This window comes from Thermobia domestica, chromosome 18, assembly GCF_964235325.1.
Source record: "Thermobia domestica chromosome 18, izTheDome1.hap1.1, whole genome shotgun sequence".
Taxonomy (NCBI): Eukaryota; Metazoa; Arthropoda; class Insecta; order Zygentoma; family Lepismatidae; genus Thermobia; species Thermobia domestica.
The window spans coordinates 138,582,492-138,599,706 of record NC_137471.1 but is presented as its reverse complement, the minus strand read 5'-3'; the positions used below and the strand labels follow the sequence as shown (position 1 = coordinate 138,599,706).

The following is a 17,215-nucleotide window of genomic DNA, read 5'->3' as shown; positions in this document are numbered from 1 at the left end:
AACTGTGCTAGAGTCAAATCGCCCTCAAATGGCGTCTATGTCTTCGTCAGAAGCTGTGATCTCGGGAATTGGGAGATTTTGTTTGATGTTCTTTGCTTCAGCTGGCATTGGAGTGGTTTTCGCACTCACAAGTGCATTAATATCCTTTCGTTACTCGAGTTAAATTATACGCTTCTGTAATTTGTAATATAGTATATGTATGTTCTAGTAGAGTATATTAGTACCAAACATACTTAGTAGCTTTCTCAAATAGTAAATATCTATATACTTCTATAACAATAATCCTGTTCTTTCAATGAAAATCTTAGTTAATTTTCTTTAATAATTTCATTATTAATAAATGAAATGTACATAATTTAATATTCTGATACGCTAGAAATGTTTTCTGGCCAAATTGTTTGAAATAGACCGCGAATAACATACTAAAAATCGATCAACTAAATTTTTTTCATCGTCTAGGATAGCGTTTCCCAACCTTTTTCAACTTGCCGCATACTACGGGTGTAACTTAAATTCTCGCGGCACACTCGTAGATATTATTATTATTTGTAAATGTAAAATACCGTGGTAATTTTTTTCTGTGATTATTGATCATCTTTTTATAGAGAAGAAAGGTCAGTCACTGATTTGCTTATTTTTGATTCTAATTTAAAAATTAAGGCAATTGCAAAGAAATATAGTACTCAGATTTTTTCGAAATACACTTTCTTTTTTGAAAATTCTATCCAACCTTTCACTAAGAAGGAAGATCACTAAATAACGAACGAACAAACAAATCTCTTGTACTTTTAAAACATAAATGTAGGTAATTTGTATGCATGTTTGCTTTATCGAAAGGATTAAATAATATTTTAAAATTTCAAGTTAAGAAATAGTTGGTAACAATAAAGAAGCAATAATGGTCATAACAATGATAACAAATACTTTTTTCAACATTAAAAATGTACAGAAAATAACACAGTTACAATTGTTCAATAATATTAGTGACCAATACTCTCGCCCTACTAAGTAATTACAAACTGACTTAAATAATCTACAAAAAACTGAATAAAGTTTAAATGATCATATTTTCGACTTGAGTTCATGTTACATCCCTTTACACTTTGTTCAATTATATTCATTACACACAAACGCAAACTAACAAGTATTCACACAAACAAGATAAGTGCATTCATGAAAACTGTAACATACAACTAACTCACGGCCGTAATTGTGCAAATATTTACTAATTATTTCCCCCAAATTGTATATGAAGTGGCTCTCTAACTTGTATAATTTTATATATATATATATATATATATATATATATATATATATATATATATAGTGCGCGCTATTTCTTTCCTGATTTTATTCTTTCTTGTTTTCTATTAACTAATAAACTTATGTCTGACGACACTGACGTGTAGATTGTCGCTCTTTCCTCACGTTAAGGTCAAAAACTTGATTAAAAAAAAAAAAAAAATATTAATGCGTTGCTTGAACTTTCTACGAAACTCCAAAGATCACTTTACTTACAAGTCTGTCCCTTGCTGCTGCACACAAAAATCACTTACTTGTTGGTCAGTGGGAGCACTCCAATATTTTGTGGTCGTGACACTGTTCGTCTCCCGGACCGATTTATTGCGCCGTACTTGCCACGATCCAGACACCTGACCTGTCAAAATGCATACTTAAAGTAAGAATGTCCATGATTAACTGATTAAGGTGGACTGTCCAATCTGAGATGGACTTTGATGTCTTTCTGGTAACTACAGATGACTCGCTACTTTTTAGGTTTGTGAGAAAGTGCGTACAAATTAATTCTCATAATGGTCTGCACAAGGGGAGAAAGGTTCACTCTCGGCGTCTATCTGTCCAAAAGTAGTAGAAACATAGAACATCAGTGGTGCTAACTTATGTTCACTTTCTCCAAACTGGATGAAAAGAACGAATAAAATAAAGGTTTTTATTTCTTGCGTAGATGAGAGTGTCTCTATCGATAGCATTATTATTATTATTATTATTATTATTATTATTATTATTATTATTATTATTATTATTATTATTATTATTATTATTATTATTATTAACAAATTTATTCCATTTTTAGACAATATTTTGCAATCACTGATTAAAAAGGGACAGAAAATTGCAAATTTACCTATTTGGAGATCGTTCTTTTGGCCATGAAGGGTCCTGACCTGTTAGATAGCGTGCACATACTGGGCGGTGCATGGTCAGCATATCGACTCCTAATTATTATTTCCGAGTTTTTGATTTATGGAGAGTAGCATAGGCCAATACGGTCCAATTGGCGGCCTTCATCTGCATTCTTGAGTCATTTTGTTGCGTTGATGTAAAAATAGATAAAAAAAATACCACCATAAAATTTAAACCCAAACACAATAATACGTACTTGTGAAGAAGTGGGCAATAGAGCATTTAAGTCAAGTTAATTTCCATTCCTTGACCTTTCTTTTTAAAGTTAACAGAAAGTTTGCTAATTTATTATATTTAGATGGTTAACTGCTATTAAATTTACATCATGATTGATATTAAATAAATCATGATGTAAATTTAATAGATGATGATAGGAGAACAATAGAAAGAAATGCAGAGATCTTATTAAACGCTTGCAGGGACATGGGTTTAGAAGTAAATGCAGAGAAAACTAAATACATGGAAGTGCGTCGGGACCGGAATACAGCAAATTATTCGTCCGGAATATGGATGCGTTAAAATATTAAATAATACTTTTGATAAAGTGGATAGTTTCAAATATCTAGGATCAATATTAAGAGAGGAAAATCATATTCACGAAGAAATTAAATGTCGACTCAAAGCAGGGAATTCGTGTTACTATTCGGTTCAAAATCTCTTGTCGTCGCGAATTCTGTCGAGGAATTTGAAGCTTAAAATATACAAAACGATAATTATGCCTGTTGTTCTGTATGGCTGCGAAACATGGTCACTTACTCTGAGGGAAGAACATAGACTGAAAGTATTTGAGAACAAGATCCTGAGACGAATATTCGGACCCAAGAGGAACGGGAATGGGGAATGGCGGAAACTTCATAACGAGGAACTACATAATTTATATGGTCTATCCAACATTGTTAGGGTCATCAAGTCTAGGAGGCTTAGGTGGGCGGGTCATGTAGCTAGAATGAAAGAAAGTAGAAACCAGGGACAGCCCTGGTATCTTTAAAATAAGCTAACCGAAAAATGATTGAACCACACTAACTGGTATAGGTTAATTAATTAAGTCTTGCGGAATATATTACACACACATAAAAAAAAAAGTTTATGTGAGCATTCAGTTTTTTTAAATCAACCTACGCTTGTAAATGTTCTTTCCTTCCTCTCATGTGCATGCCAAGTTCTAGATTGGTATTATGTCAACAAAAACCTGTATAAAACATGTTACCGCATTTAGCTATTTATGGTTTTTTCTCGTAATATCTACATCTTTTTAGCTAGTAGGGTGTATTTTCCTTAACTAAATTTACTTTCTAAAACATACAGATTTACGGAAAAATCCGTCCCTAGAATTCGGTATGATGTTAGTATTTACGTACAGTCCTTATGTGCTTGCTGAAGGATTACATCTCTCAGGTGAGTTTATTTATTTATTTTCATTCATTTCAGTTTACATTTTAAGAACATGAAGAACCCTATATTATTAAGAAGACTTTTTAAGCATTTGTCTTTTGTTATTTACATATAACAAATCTGAGCCGACTATATCCGAGATTATGAATGGAAATGCAACTGGGATAGGTAATATACCAATTGAATTCATTAAAAATGTGGGAGACAATCGCAAGAAAGAATTGTTCTGACTCTGCAATGAAATAAGTGAAACAAGAGGGGGAAAAATGAAATGAAATCTTTAAGTTTAACGTCCCACGGTTATGCCGGTTAGGCTAAAGAAGACGGTGATAATGAGAAATGAGTGAAATGGTGGAATGAAGAAAGCGGGAGGAAACGGGAGAACCCCGAGAAAACCCACGAGCACGGTGTTTGTCCACCACATAATCCACACGGCGCGAGCTGGTATCGAACCAGGGACCCCAAGCACCGGAGGTGAAAGCTCTACCACTGAGCCACCGCGTCTCTATCGTGAAACAAGAGAGTAGCCAAAAGATTTCCTGAAGGCGATCATGATACATGATACCGATGGCTAAGAAATCGAACCCAAAGAAATGTGAGGATTATAGAACTATTGGTCTCATATTTCATGCAGCAAAAATTGTGCTTCGAATTCTGAATAGAAGGTTATATGGAAGAACAAACGAAAACGTTGACGAGGAACAGCTCGAATTCAGGAGAGGTAAGGGCATATGAGACGCAATTGGATTATTAAGGGTGAGCAGTGAAAGGCTTATAAAAACAGGGAAAGAAGTATATGTGGTATTTATTGATCTAGAAAAGACTTTTGACTATGTGAATTGGAAATTGTTATTGGAAGTTCTGATGAAGGTTAGACTGGAATAGAACAGTTCCATGGTTTCTAGTTAAAAAAAAAAAATACATTGTTTTTATAGGCATATTCTGAAACTAACTTAAATCATTCATAAAGTTGAAACAAGGTGACCAGTTCCGGACGTTTCTTTTAAACTGTTTGTTGCGCTCGTGTTAATTGTCGACAGTAGTAGTCCAAGTCTATCGCTTTGCCCGGCGACAGCAACTCTTGATGCATTGTGTCCTTCCAATTCCATCCAACACACTGCATAACCTTCCCGGTCGTCAGTGTGAGCTTTGCCACAGGCTGTTTCTCCTCGCTTTGGCTACGATCTTATTCACACATTGTTGCCGTAGAATATCCACTTTTCAACACTTGTGATCAACCACATCAGAGATGGCTCGAGTTCGTTATGTTTCAGTAGAGATTCGTAAATAGAAATTCGATCGAGTAAATGTTATTTAATCAGGTCATGTTGCACCCGAACACCGAGCTTCTTTTTGTGGTCAGCTTTCTCCAAATGTCTTTTTAATAACATGGGCCGCGGTGGCTCAGTGGTAGAGCGTTCACCTGTGGTGCATGGGGTCCGTGGTTCGATCCCAGCTTGCGCCAAGTGAACTTTGTGGTGGACAAACACCGTGTGCATGTGTTTTCTCGGGGCTCTCCCATTTCCTTCCACTTTTTTGATTCCACAATTTCATTCATTTCTCATCATCACCGTCTCCTTTAGCCTAGCCGGCATAACCGTGCGACGTAAAACTCAAAGATTTTTCTCCAAATGGTTTGACACTGATGTTTAGGTCCTTGGCAATGTTATGAGTTCTTACGTACCGATCTTTTTCAACTTTTGACAGAATATAATCTACTGTTGTTATGGCTGGTCACCCACTGTGAGTAGCATCTTGAACATCAAAATTCCCAGAACAAAAGCTACTGTACCATCTTTTGGTTTCTGCTGTTGATAACATTTTATTGCTTATATATAGCACAAATTCTTCACGGACCTGGGCAGCATTTACATCTTTATCGAAATAAAATTGTAAAGGGTAATGCAGTTTTGCGGAAAATTCATTCCTCTTCACGACGCAATACCTTATGTTCCATTATAACGTCACCTCAGTTCGTAATCATTCTTTATCATATACAATGTGTTGTTACTCACTACAAAGTTTATTCAATAACTACATATTATTTTCGGACAGTTAAACACATTATATTTCAAAGTAATTCTTAATTGCTTCGTGGCAATTAAATACACTTCCATGGTATATGGCGTCTCTTCTAGTTATATTTTTGACAATTGTTTATAAAGAAATCCTTGAAAACGCAAATTGTTACTATAGCAACGGAATTACTGATATGACGACGATCCAACATTTTCAACTAACGATAGAAAGCAAAAATATAAAACATTGCCAAATCTACATTATACATAACATTAATTATAACACTTTTCTTCCTTTAGTATGTAGCTAGTACTTCTAAAAATAGCTGTGTGCATTTTCCCTAACTATTAAATAAGATATATAACATATATTTGCGTTATCGTTGTACGATATAAGTACTCCACCACTTTTGTACATCTATTAGCATTACTACTACTAGCTTTAGTTTCAACTGCTAGTTGTCAGATGCGTTAGGTCTGACCCACTGCGACGTATATACTCTGAGATATGAGACACTAACGCCATTTCATGCACAAAAGGCTCACTACTTTTTAGACTATTTATTAGTCTAATACCTTTGTAAAGTAGGGCCTCTAAAGTTGCCTACAAACGTTTTTAATCATCTTGTATGGATATAAACTACTGGCGGGCCAAAAACCGATTTTTCGGGTTCCGGTCTTTTGGAAAACCGAAACCCCTTTTTTCACCGAAATCTCTTTTTTTCAAAACCGGTTCCGTTTTCACAGAAAACGGTTATCGGTTTTCTCGAAAACCGGTTCGGTATTTCACCGATTTCAGTTTTTCGAAAACTGTTTTATTTCTGACCAGAATAGTGCTTCGTTGTTCTCCGGAAACCGATTCCGTTTCCATAGAAATAGTTTTGTATGTTTTTTAAAACAGTTTTCACCGAAGCCAGTTTCGGTGAAGAACCGAACCGGTTTTTTGAGAAAACCGAAACCGCTTAAGGTGAAAAACCGAAACGGCTTTGGAGAAAACCGAAATGTTGAGTTTTTCGGATTTCGGTTTTTCTAGAAACCGGTTTCCGGTTTTTTATAAAAACCGATTTTGCTCATCCCTAATATAAACCCAGCAATGTACAATGTACACTCCAGCAGATACTGTCGATGCCGTGTGGGCTCATGTAGAAGCAGCCTCGGAAACAGAGATAATATCTGAATAAACTAAGAAGTGCTCACTCTTGGTCTTTCTTGTTTGTTTGTTTAAGATTGTTTAAAAATTATTAGGAATCGAATTTTCACTCACATCATTCAGCATTATCAAGATTAAGGTAAGGAAAATGGAAATCAAATGTTTTTACTCGTAAATAAAGACATCTCGTTGCTCCATAGAATACCTTTACTGTCGCTGCCAACAACTGAAGAACAAAAGATTCAAAATATATGTATTCTATGGAGCAACGGAATGTTCTTATTTTCGAGTAGCATTTAATTTCTAATTTTTCTTACCTTAGTCTTAATAATGCTGACAGATGTCACCGAAAATTTTACTCATAATAGCTTTTAACAAACTTAAACAAAATTAAGAGGAGCAAAAGTGAGTATTTTTTTAGTTTATTGATAAAAGACTCAAGCGGTACACTCATGTCCAAAATTATTGTCGCATGTCTATAAATATGTTGTTGTAGGAATATAATATGATAACGAATTCGACCGATATTTCTTATAATGTTAGTATGTGTATAATCGGCAAAGACATGTATGTGGAAAGTTTCATGTCAAAAGAGCAGTAAATAAGAGCAATAAAACGAAAATAAAACTTTGTAATTTTCGTATTTATAATCCTTTTCCTATGAAATTTACCACAAATATACATTTCCCGATTATACATATAGTATCAGTATTAAAAGTACCCTGCAAAATCATTATCAAATTATATTCTTACAAGAAGAAAGTTATAGATATGCGACAATCATTTTGGACATGAGTGTACATATTACAACACATTGTTTGATTCAATGCCACGAAGTGTGGAGGGTTTGATTACATCATGCAGAGGCTTCGTGCGACACTGCTTCATCCGTTGTAATATTTCCATAATTAGAATCTTTGCTTTGTATATAATTAAACATAAACTTATTATTTGCTGAGCAAAACAATATATTTTCATTTAAAAATTAAATATTTGTGACAGTTTCGCTAACTAACTTATTGGCTTCATCAGACACTATGAGATACAGGAGTAATACAGCAGATAGTGTCTGATAAAGCCAAAGAGTTAGTTGGCGAAACTGTCACAAATATTCATTTTTTTAATGAAAATATATTGTTTTGCTCAGCAAATAATAAGTTTGTATTTAAATGCTTCATCAAGGTTAGGTATGTTAAATTCTAAGATTATAATTATTTTTCTATACTCATGTAGAGAATATGTGGTATTAAAGGGCCTATCCGATTTTGATGATATGAACAAATTTCGAGGGAAATTATTGAAATTAAGCTTAAATATAGAGCAGACTATGTAGATTCTAAATGCTAAAAGCAAATTGTCTTAAAATGGATGGAACATAGTCAAAAAAACACGAGAAATTAATGTCAATGGAGGAAAAACAAAAAATTCCTCCACTTATCTCAAAAACCAAAAGAGGGAGATGGCTGAAATTCAGCTTAAATATAGAAGAAACTATGTAGGTTCTACGTTCAAAAGAGAAATTGACCTAAAATAGATGGAACATAGCGAAAAATCACAAAACATGAACATTAAAGTCAATGGAAAGTCAATGAACAAAATGAAGTCATCCAAGTACCTCAAAAACTATAATGAGATGGCTAATTCAAAGTTTATTACAAAGACATAATGAAGAGCTTAAAAGTGATGTATAACACATAGGGTAAATATAGATACAACATTGTCAAAAGTCAAGTTGTTTTAGTAAAATCATACCGTGTGCGTGGGTTTTCTCGGGGTTCTCCCGTTTCCTCCCACTTTCTTCATTCCACCATTTCATTCATTAATCATCATCACCGTCTCCTTTAGTCTAACCGGCATAACCGTGGGACGTAAAACTCAAAGATTTCATTTCATTTCTTTTTAGTAAAATCAATAATAATGATCAAGTATATGCATCTTGTTCGAATTACTCATTGCATCCCACACGGAAGTTACGTGTTTGAAATATCTCACATGTGAATTTGGAATCTCCAGACTCTATTTAGCGCGTAACGTAACGTTTGACCTGATCACGTGACACAGTCTGGTCCATATGGGAAACCAGATAGGCCCTTTCTTTGTGTTCACACATGTCTTGTTTGATATTGTAATTTCCACAAACAGAAATGTATATTTGTAGAGTTATCAGGTTAAATGCTAATCATTTTTTCTGAGGCAACAATTAAATTGAACTTTTTTTCTTACTCATAGGAATTATGGCCATCCTGTTTTGTGGGATTGTGATGTCTCATTACACTCACTTCAATTTGTCCACTGTTACACAAATTACAATGCAGCAAACTATGAGAACACTGGCCTTCATAGCAGGTAAATCCAAGCAGTAAATTACTATTTTTTATTCTTCTTAATTTTACTCATTTTACTCATGTGTTTTTACCAGTGTATTATGCTCATTTTACTTGTGTATTTTCCTTTTGTTCTTGTACTCTAACGATGTGCACTGAAATCTGTTCGTTGTACGAGGCGCATCCAGGAAGTAACTTCCCCACGTGTCCCATAGCTAAGAAACCGTATGTTGCGCAAAACGACTGCGTGCACGTGAGAAAGTAAGGTCCTAGCATAGCGCATGCACCAGCGAAACTTCCCTAGTGCTCTCAGTAGCGTCTTGGCAGTGGTTGAAGATGAATGTTCCTATTCCAGCTCCCGCCGCGTGTGGAGTGCGAACAGTGATAAAGTTTTTGAATGCACAGAGCATAGCGCCGATTGAAATCCATCGTCGACTGTATTGTTGCAAAAATGTCAATGCTGACCTCATGCGCCTTGCTTTATGTTCTGTAGTCAGTTGCCTCGGCACCCACCTAGCACACAGCTTCTTGAACAACAGATGCTCTATGACAATGGTGTGCAATAAGGAGCGGGAAGTGTACGGGAACTGACCGCTGAGTTCCATTATTGCGAAGCGACGATTCTGTATGATGTGTTCCCGAACAAGGCCCATAAGGTCGTCTGTTTTAAGGTCGGTCTCTCTGCGCTCCTCATCATGGACTTTTAGCGTCCTGCGGCAAATTGTCTACACCAGCAACGCACCATCTGCTTGCTCATGACGTTAGGTCCATAGACTTGGCACAGCGGACGATGGATTTCAATCGGCGCTATGCCCTGTGCATTCGAAAACTTTATCACTGCTCGCGCTTCACACGCAGTAGGAGCTGGAATAGGAATGTCCATCTTCAACCACTGTCACGACGCTACCAGTGGTGTTTTCTCGGTGTTACCGCCTTTAGCGGCGGTAAACAAATAATCAGAGCAAAATTTATTGCTTCAATTTTGGCACACTCCAAGTAGAAAGAAAAATATCTCTTGGCTGTAACTACGTATCTTCACTGCGCTTCAGTATGAGATTGAAACAGTAGCAGCACCTAGCGGATGCAAGAATCTGTTGAGTTTACCGGAGGAAGGAGCGAGCAACCAACATCTACTTGTCAGCATGGAAAGCAACACCCACACGCATGGGGCTGCGCCTTGCATCGGCTGCGAAGTTGACCCTGAAACTTGCGAGAAACAAAGGCTTCTGCTTCAATCCTTGTGGAGGGGGAAGCAGTTTTAGTAATTGCCACATATTATGAACACATTTGTAATTGCCACATCTTATGAACACATTTGTACTCACCAGCAGATGACGAGAAATCTGCTCCTTCCCTCTACACAAAATAAATAATTATCTGAGTATTTAACACATTTTATTTTATAAATAAAAATTATTTTTTATCATACCTATTTTGGTAGCTGCAAAATATATAATTAATACGTAAAATAAATAAAACAAAGAAATAAAGAATCCTACGACAACTCACTCGTGTTTTGTTTCTGTACTACTTTGGGTCCTTCTTGGATATTGGCTTCCTACAAAATAGAACAGGTGGGACCGTAAGGGTCAAGGTGCGAAACGAAAATATATATATATATATATATATATATATATATATATATATATATATATATATATATATATATATATATATAGTACAGTAGAGTAGCATTTGCGACTGTAAGCTTCAGTTTCGCTTGCTTGGTGTAGTGAGTTTTTTTTTTTTGTGTGTGTGTGTGTGTGGGTGTGGGTGTGGGTGTGGGTGTGAATGGGGGGTTTGGTATTATTATGTAGAAGCAATAGTGTTGAAATTAAGTAGGCTTGTTTGTCCTGAAGAAAAATGTGGATCTTCGAAGTGCATCGTAGATTGTGATTGTGATCCACGACAGTTTCGGTAGAGCATTCTTTCTCCTGCTTAAAATCAATCAAGATTACTGTCAATTCATATGAGGACAAAAAAGATTCAACTCTTTAGCTCTGATTTCCATTGAAAAACAAACATTTGTGAAATGAGACAAGATGTACGCTTCGAATTTTATGATAGTACTATTCCGAACTTTACAATGGGAGACTCGAGTTCAATTCCTGGCTGGAGCTCGTGTGGTTCGGGTCCCACATAAGCTGGACGTTCACGTCTCATATAGCCTCGCTGCTGAAAGGGACGCTAAACTCAAAATCGAATCATATCAAATCAAACGAACGTTACGAAAAAGACCAGGAGATTGGAGTTTGTATTCAAATAATTACAAGTGATACAAGAAAGTAAAAGGAAACAGACTTCACAGTTTCTGGTAAGTTATTAACTATTTTATTGCGTCTACCAATAAATAAACAGTATTCCATTTTATATACTTATTTTTGTGTTTAATGTCCAACGATTATGCACCGAGACCAAAGGAGACGGTGAAGCTGATGATAAACTAGTTGATGGAATGAAGAAAGTGGGAGGAAAAGGGAAAATCTTGAAAAATCCACACACACACAGTGTGGGTCCTGCTCCAAACCTACTTGACGAGCGGGATCGAACGAGGAACTCTAACCAGAGAAGAGGTATCTATCACTGAGCCATCGTGGACCTTTATATATCTGTGTGACGGGGTTAATCGTAAACTGTTATAATTAGCATATACTTTGCGAATACAGTTCTTGTGTAAGTGTACAGTTAAGATGCTCAGAAATATAAAATATAGTGACAAAATAATGTTGTATAGTAAACCCCTTGCACTGAAATGATGAGTCTAGCTCGTCATGGCCTCCCGGTGCCAAATCGCACAATGACGAGCTACACTCGTCATAAAATTTAAACTATTGATGTTTTGAAGTTATATAATGATAAACCATCTATAATACACTTTTATACCTTATACTCCAAGAAATTTGATGCAACGAAAGCAGAGACAGGAAATTCAGAAAATAAATCGTAGTGGAGGGGGTTAAGATATACAACCTGCGGTAAACATTAAAAAAAATGCAGGATACGCCACTGAACGCTACTGAGATCACTATGAAAGTTCAGCTGGTGCATGCGCCATGCTAGGGCCTTACTCTGTCACGTATACACAATTGCTTGGCGCAACATACGATTTCCTAACTATGGGACGCGTGGGATGGACTATGGGACGCGTAGCTTTCTGGATGCGTCTCGTATATCAATCTGATCAGAATGTTCAAATTAAGCTATTAGATAAAAGGAAGATAAAATATAGAATAGAATAGAACATTTTATTGTCGTTAAGCTTTACAAGCAGTAGACAACGTCCAATTAGTATATAAATATAATTAAAGTTATTCATCAGTAATGATAGTCATAATGTACAAAATTTCGTAATGGTTAATATAGCAACAAATATAGTAAACTTCATAATAATAGTAAAAATAATAAATAAAATAAAATAACGTGATAAAAATTAGAACACTGTACATCAATGTACATCAATGAACTTTTCAGTGGAGTAAAATGAGTTCGAAATTAACCAATTGTTAGATTAGGCTTTTTCAGCAGCTTTTCAGTTGGTGCAGTTTATTTTTATGTGTACCCGGGAGGATGTTGGGAATCACTTGGTGCAGTTCATTTTTAGGTGATACCCGGAAGGATATTGGGAGGTCAAAAGTGTTAAAAGTTTCTGGATAGATTGTATGAAGAAAAGAAGAACGTAATTAAGATTAGAACGATGCTTTAAAAAATGAAGAGCGTAACTATGTGATTGTTTATATGTGTAATTGAATTGATATGTGAAATAAGAGCCATAAGTGGCTGTAGTTGTTTATGTGTTTGATTGGAGCCATAAGTGGCTTAAGATATTTATATTTAGGTAGATGAGCCTACAGTGACGATTTATATTTTAGGTTTAATGTAATGCCAAGGTGGCTTACGTTATTAGAATACTTGTGGAATACAGGAAGTTTATCGGCTTGTGGTTGAAGTATAAACCAAATAAAGGTTGGCTATGGAAAGAGTAGTATCGGCATTCATTGATTAACTCTAGTTGATTTGAAGTAATACTTTGCTCCTTTTAGATACAAAAAGAAATTTTACTATCCTAACACCAATTATACAGCTTTCTGAAAGCTTTTAACGGCAAGTGCTGTATAGAGGTTATTAGCTTATTAAACAACTTCGGTCCTACTATCAATTGATTTGGTCTGGATAGATTTCCTGAACTCCTAATACACAAAACATGTACAAAAATATTTTAGGTGTTCTAGGAAAAATATAACTACTTGTATTTCTCCTTTGTAATGTGAATTTTTTTTTTTTTTTTTTTTTTCATTTCATTCTTCCAGAGACGTGTGTGTTTGCGTACTTAGGACTTGCCATCTTCAGTTTCCGTCACCGCGTAGAGCCAGCGCTTGTTATTTGGAGTATAGTACTGTGTCTCTTAGGTAGAGCTCTGAATATTTTCCCATTATCTATTCTTGTGAATCGTTTTCGTGAACACCAGATTACGAAGAAGATGATGTTCATTATGTGGTTCAGTGGTAAGTTCTCCTTTCATCTAGCTTTAGAACTTAAAATGAAATGAAATCTTTGAGTTTTACATTACAATTGAAAAGAAAGAATTGATTTTTTTCCTGGCGACATGATTTTAGTAATTGTTTTCGGGCTATCATCCAAGTGAAGATATTGACATCCGACGTTTCGAATGCAGACATCACATTCCTCTTCAAGGAGTGTAATGAAGAGACCGGGGACGTGAACATCTATATACGTATAATGACTATTTAGGGGCAGAGCTATGAATGGGGGCTTGTGATTGGCTGAGGGAAATGCTGGCTTCTGATTGTTGGCACAATAACAGCGAATCAGGAGCCAGCATCTCTGAGCTAATCAGAAAATGAGATGTGGTCATATCTTCTTAACCTTTCAAGCGAAAGTTGTATCATTAAAAGTTGCAAATATGAATCAATTAAATGTTGTTAAAAATGAAAGGACAGATCTTATTGGTTCCTAGATATTACTTCTTCTCATTTTCTGAGATATATAAGCTGTACTCTTAGAAATTGTATTTCATGGTGTGTCTAATGAAAGCGAAAGATATTTTGCCGAAACTGTAACGATATTATTTATTGTTTATTAGGTTTACAATGAAATGAAAATTTTTTGACATAATCAAGAAAAATAAATCAAGGAACACAGTTAACAATGAGTTATCAATAATATACTTCCACTCTTAACGTTTGAACTTTATCAACAGGCGCTCATTGTTAAAACGAATATTATTACCATTCTTTAATTTTTAAACTTTGTAGTATCTATTACAATTAACTTACAATTTGTAACACGTTTCCGTTATAAAGAGCAATTTTACAATATCGGCATTTGAAAGCATCTGTTTACATTCATATAAATAAGTTAATCCAATAATCGAGATTTGAAAGCAATTAGATACAACTATAAGTAATTACATAAGAATTGTAAAATAACAATGATTATTAAAAAAACTGTTATAATGAAAATTTCAAATGAAACAGTAAATATCTATTCTTCGGTACTTTGTTCCCATGATGTTCGGCAGGTACTACTAAATCTTCTGCTTTTAAAGGCTCCAACCTGTCATGTTATGTCACTGTCTTGACGTACGGTACAGCATTCATGCTGTTTTTTTATATATATATAAACTTATGGACTGTGAGCTGTCTCTTCATACTCCTTGCTCGGTTGCTACATAAATTGATGCACCAATGATGTTTGTTTTTTCTCCTAACCTCCCTTCTCCGCAATTACAGAAGAAAGACTTCTTCTAGCTCTTTACTAGTGCGTAACGTTCCCATTATAGCCGACACGTTCCAACGTTGAATGGCTGTGCTTATGCGTTGAATCAGGAAACTTTTTGCTCGATTATCTCCTGATTTAATTGATAGACGGTGGCCGATTTCTTTTATAAATTTGAGGCCTCCTTCTTCCCAAGAACCGCTAGACTCAATTGCTATTGCGACAAAGCAATAGTTATCGAGTAGATTGCTATATTTATTCCTTTTTTCTTTCGCTCTTCGAGCAGCTACGAGTCCAGCTTGTACTGAGGCATATTGTAGGTTGGAGGGGGCATAGGTGTCTGAACATGTGAAGTCCCAAATCAATGCCTTTCCTTTCTTCCAAGGTACTAATGTCATACCATCGGGTCTTTTTCCGTCAGATCGGCTGCATCCAATCGGTTCCCTCACTGCTGGGATCCCTGCTGATATTAATGCTCTTAATATTATATCATTTACACTTGAATGACGTGGGTGTCTGCCTGCGCTGCTTTTGCACGACAAACCGTGTAATCCTTTTTTATCTACAAAGGTGTTACAAATGGGGCAGTGGTGTGGTTCACATATATCTGCTCCCAACCGTAGTGCAACTGATACTCGGAAGCTCTCATTGGATAGGTGTAGGCCCAGAGATGGTGATGGTAGAGCTTGAAGCCATGCTCCGTTTTCTGGGGACATGACCGCTAAAAGTCTGGCTTTATCTTCCATGTTATTTGTAGTCTGCATTAAAGAAGCTGCATGGCAATTAACGATGGGTTCGTCCCAAGCCGACTGATTGTTACGTTTTTCGAGAGCCGGAGGGTCTAACCCAACTAAATTTGTCCATTTAGCTATGCAGTCCATCACATCTGGATTGGTGATTTCGTCGTTATCCCATTGAAGAAGTGAACTAACTATTTGACTTGCACCGTAGAAAGACGCTAAAAAAGACGGAATAGCCATATCTGTGGCGCGACGGATTCCAAGGCCTCCATTTTTGACTGGTAAAGAAGCTTGTATCCACGAGTTGTTATTAAGAGAACAATTGAGGATGGATTCCAGACCAGTTTTAAGAGTATCGTCATACTTTTCCAATAGGGCATCTTCCTTCCAAGATGGAGAGCATCGGAGGAAATAAAATAATCTCGGCATTCCAAATGAAGCCCTTAACAGATAAAAAGCAGAATGGGCTGAAAGCTTGGAAAGTCGTGACATAAAAAATTCTAGTTTGGAGGTTTTGTCTAGTAACATTTTGCTCCGTGCCTCTGTTGAGATAGCTGAACCTAAAAGCTCTGCATTACTTGGTGTAAGGAGCTGAATGCCAGGTGCTGATTTATTAAAGATATCATAGAGGTTCTTAATTTGTTCTTCTGTAGCACCGAGGAATCCTACTTCGCATTTGGAGCAATTTAGCGATAAGCCAATTGATGATGCGTGTGTACGAATGTTGTCTAATGTTTGTAGTATTACGTCTGTATTTCCAGCTATTGTTCCATCATCCAAATACCAGACATTCAGCTCTGCGTTTATGTTATTAACAATTGGTTGGAGAGTCATAGCAAACAGTTCTGGACCTAACGGATCACCTTGTTGAACACCTCGCTGTGATAGAATAGTGTTATCTCCTATATATAGGTTGCTTGGTTGAGAATAGCATTGAGAGATGTACGAAAAATATGCTGGAAAATAATTTTTAACAGGTAGCAACATGGAATCCCGATTTAATTCATTGAAGGCATTTCTGAAATCGATTTTTAAAAATGCTTTCACTTGGGTGTGCATAGTAGAATAATATGTGCGAGCTGCATGTACTGCTGCTTCCGCCCCAAATGGGACACAGACTCCTAGTTGGTGTGGATATAGTATGTCGATAAGTGATTCGCGCATCTTGTAGCAGATTATTTTGGCCGACAATCGTCTCCAAATATTGCCCACGGCTATTGGCCGAATTCCTCCGCTTTTTTTCTTAAGGGCAAGTAACGACGCACCGAAGAATATCGGTCTCAATGTTGCAGGTACATTTCCCGATATTATGAGGTGTAACAGTTCTCTGATAACATTGATAAGCTGGTCTCTAGATTCATAATCGTGTGATAGAACTAAATCTTTTAGAATTGAAGCTCTGAGGCTATCCATTCCACCGGCGGACCCAGAAGGAAAAGATTTAATTGCTTTCAATAATTCAGCTGATAATACTCTAGTTGCTGATTCTGATGCTCTGGAGGTTCAGGGATGGCTAATAAATGTGAGTGAGCTGGATGTTTTGCTCTGAGTGCTTCTAACAATGAATTATCTGGAGTTGCTATCGAGTCTTCGGATGTTAATAGTCTTACTGCTCCTCTAACATCACCGTCCGATAGTTTATTTTCAATGTTC

The 17,215-nt window shown here is 36.1% G+C and overlaps 1 protein-coding gene across 1 annotated transcript in view; it reads left to right on the top strand.

The window, feature by feature from the left end:
- The window catches only part of Nhe1 (Na[+]/H[+] hydrogen exchanger 1), an 84,195-nt gene that overhangs the window by 33,001 nt on the left and 33,979 nt on the right, over window positions 1–17,215 (top strand). The window contains exons 8-11 of the mRNA XM_081747138.1: window positions 1–139; window positions 3,492–3,597; window positions 8,992–9,108; window positions 13,394–13,588. Coding sequence (XP_081603264.1) covers window positions 1–139; window positions 3,492–3,597; window positions 8,992–9,108; window positions 13,394–13,588 — 557 coding nt within the window. The remainder of the gene's footprint in view (window positions 140–3,491; window positions 3,598–8,991; window positions 9,109–13,393; window positions 13,589–17,215) is intronic.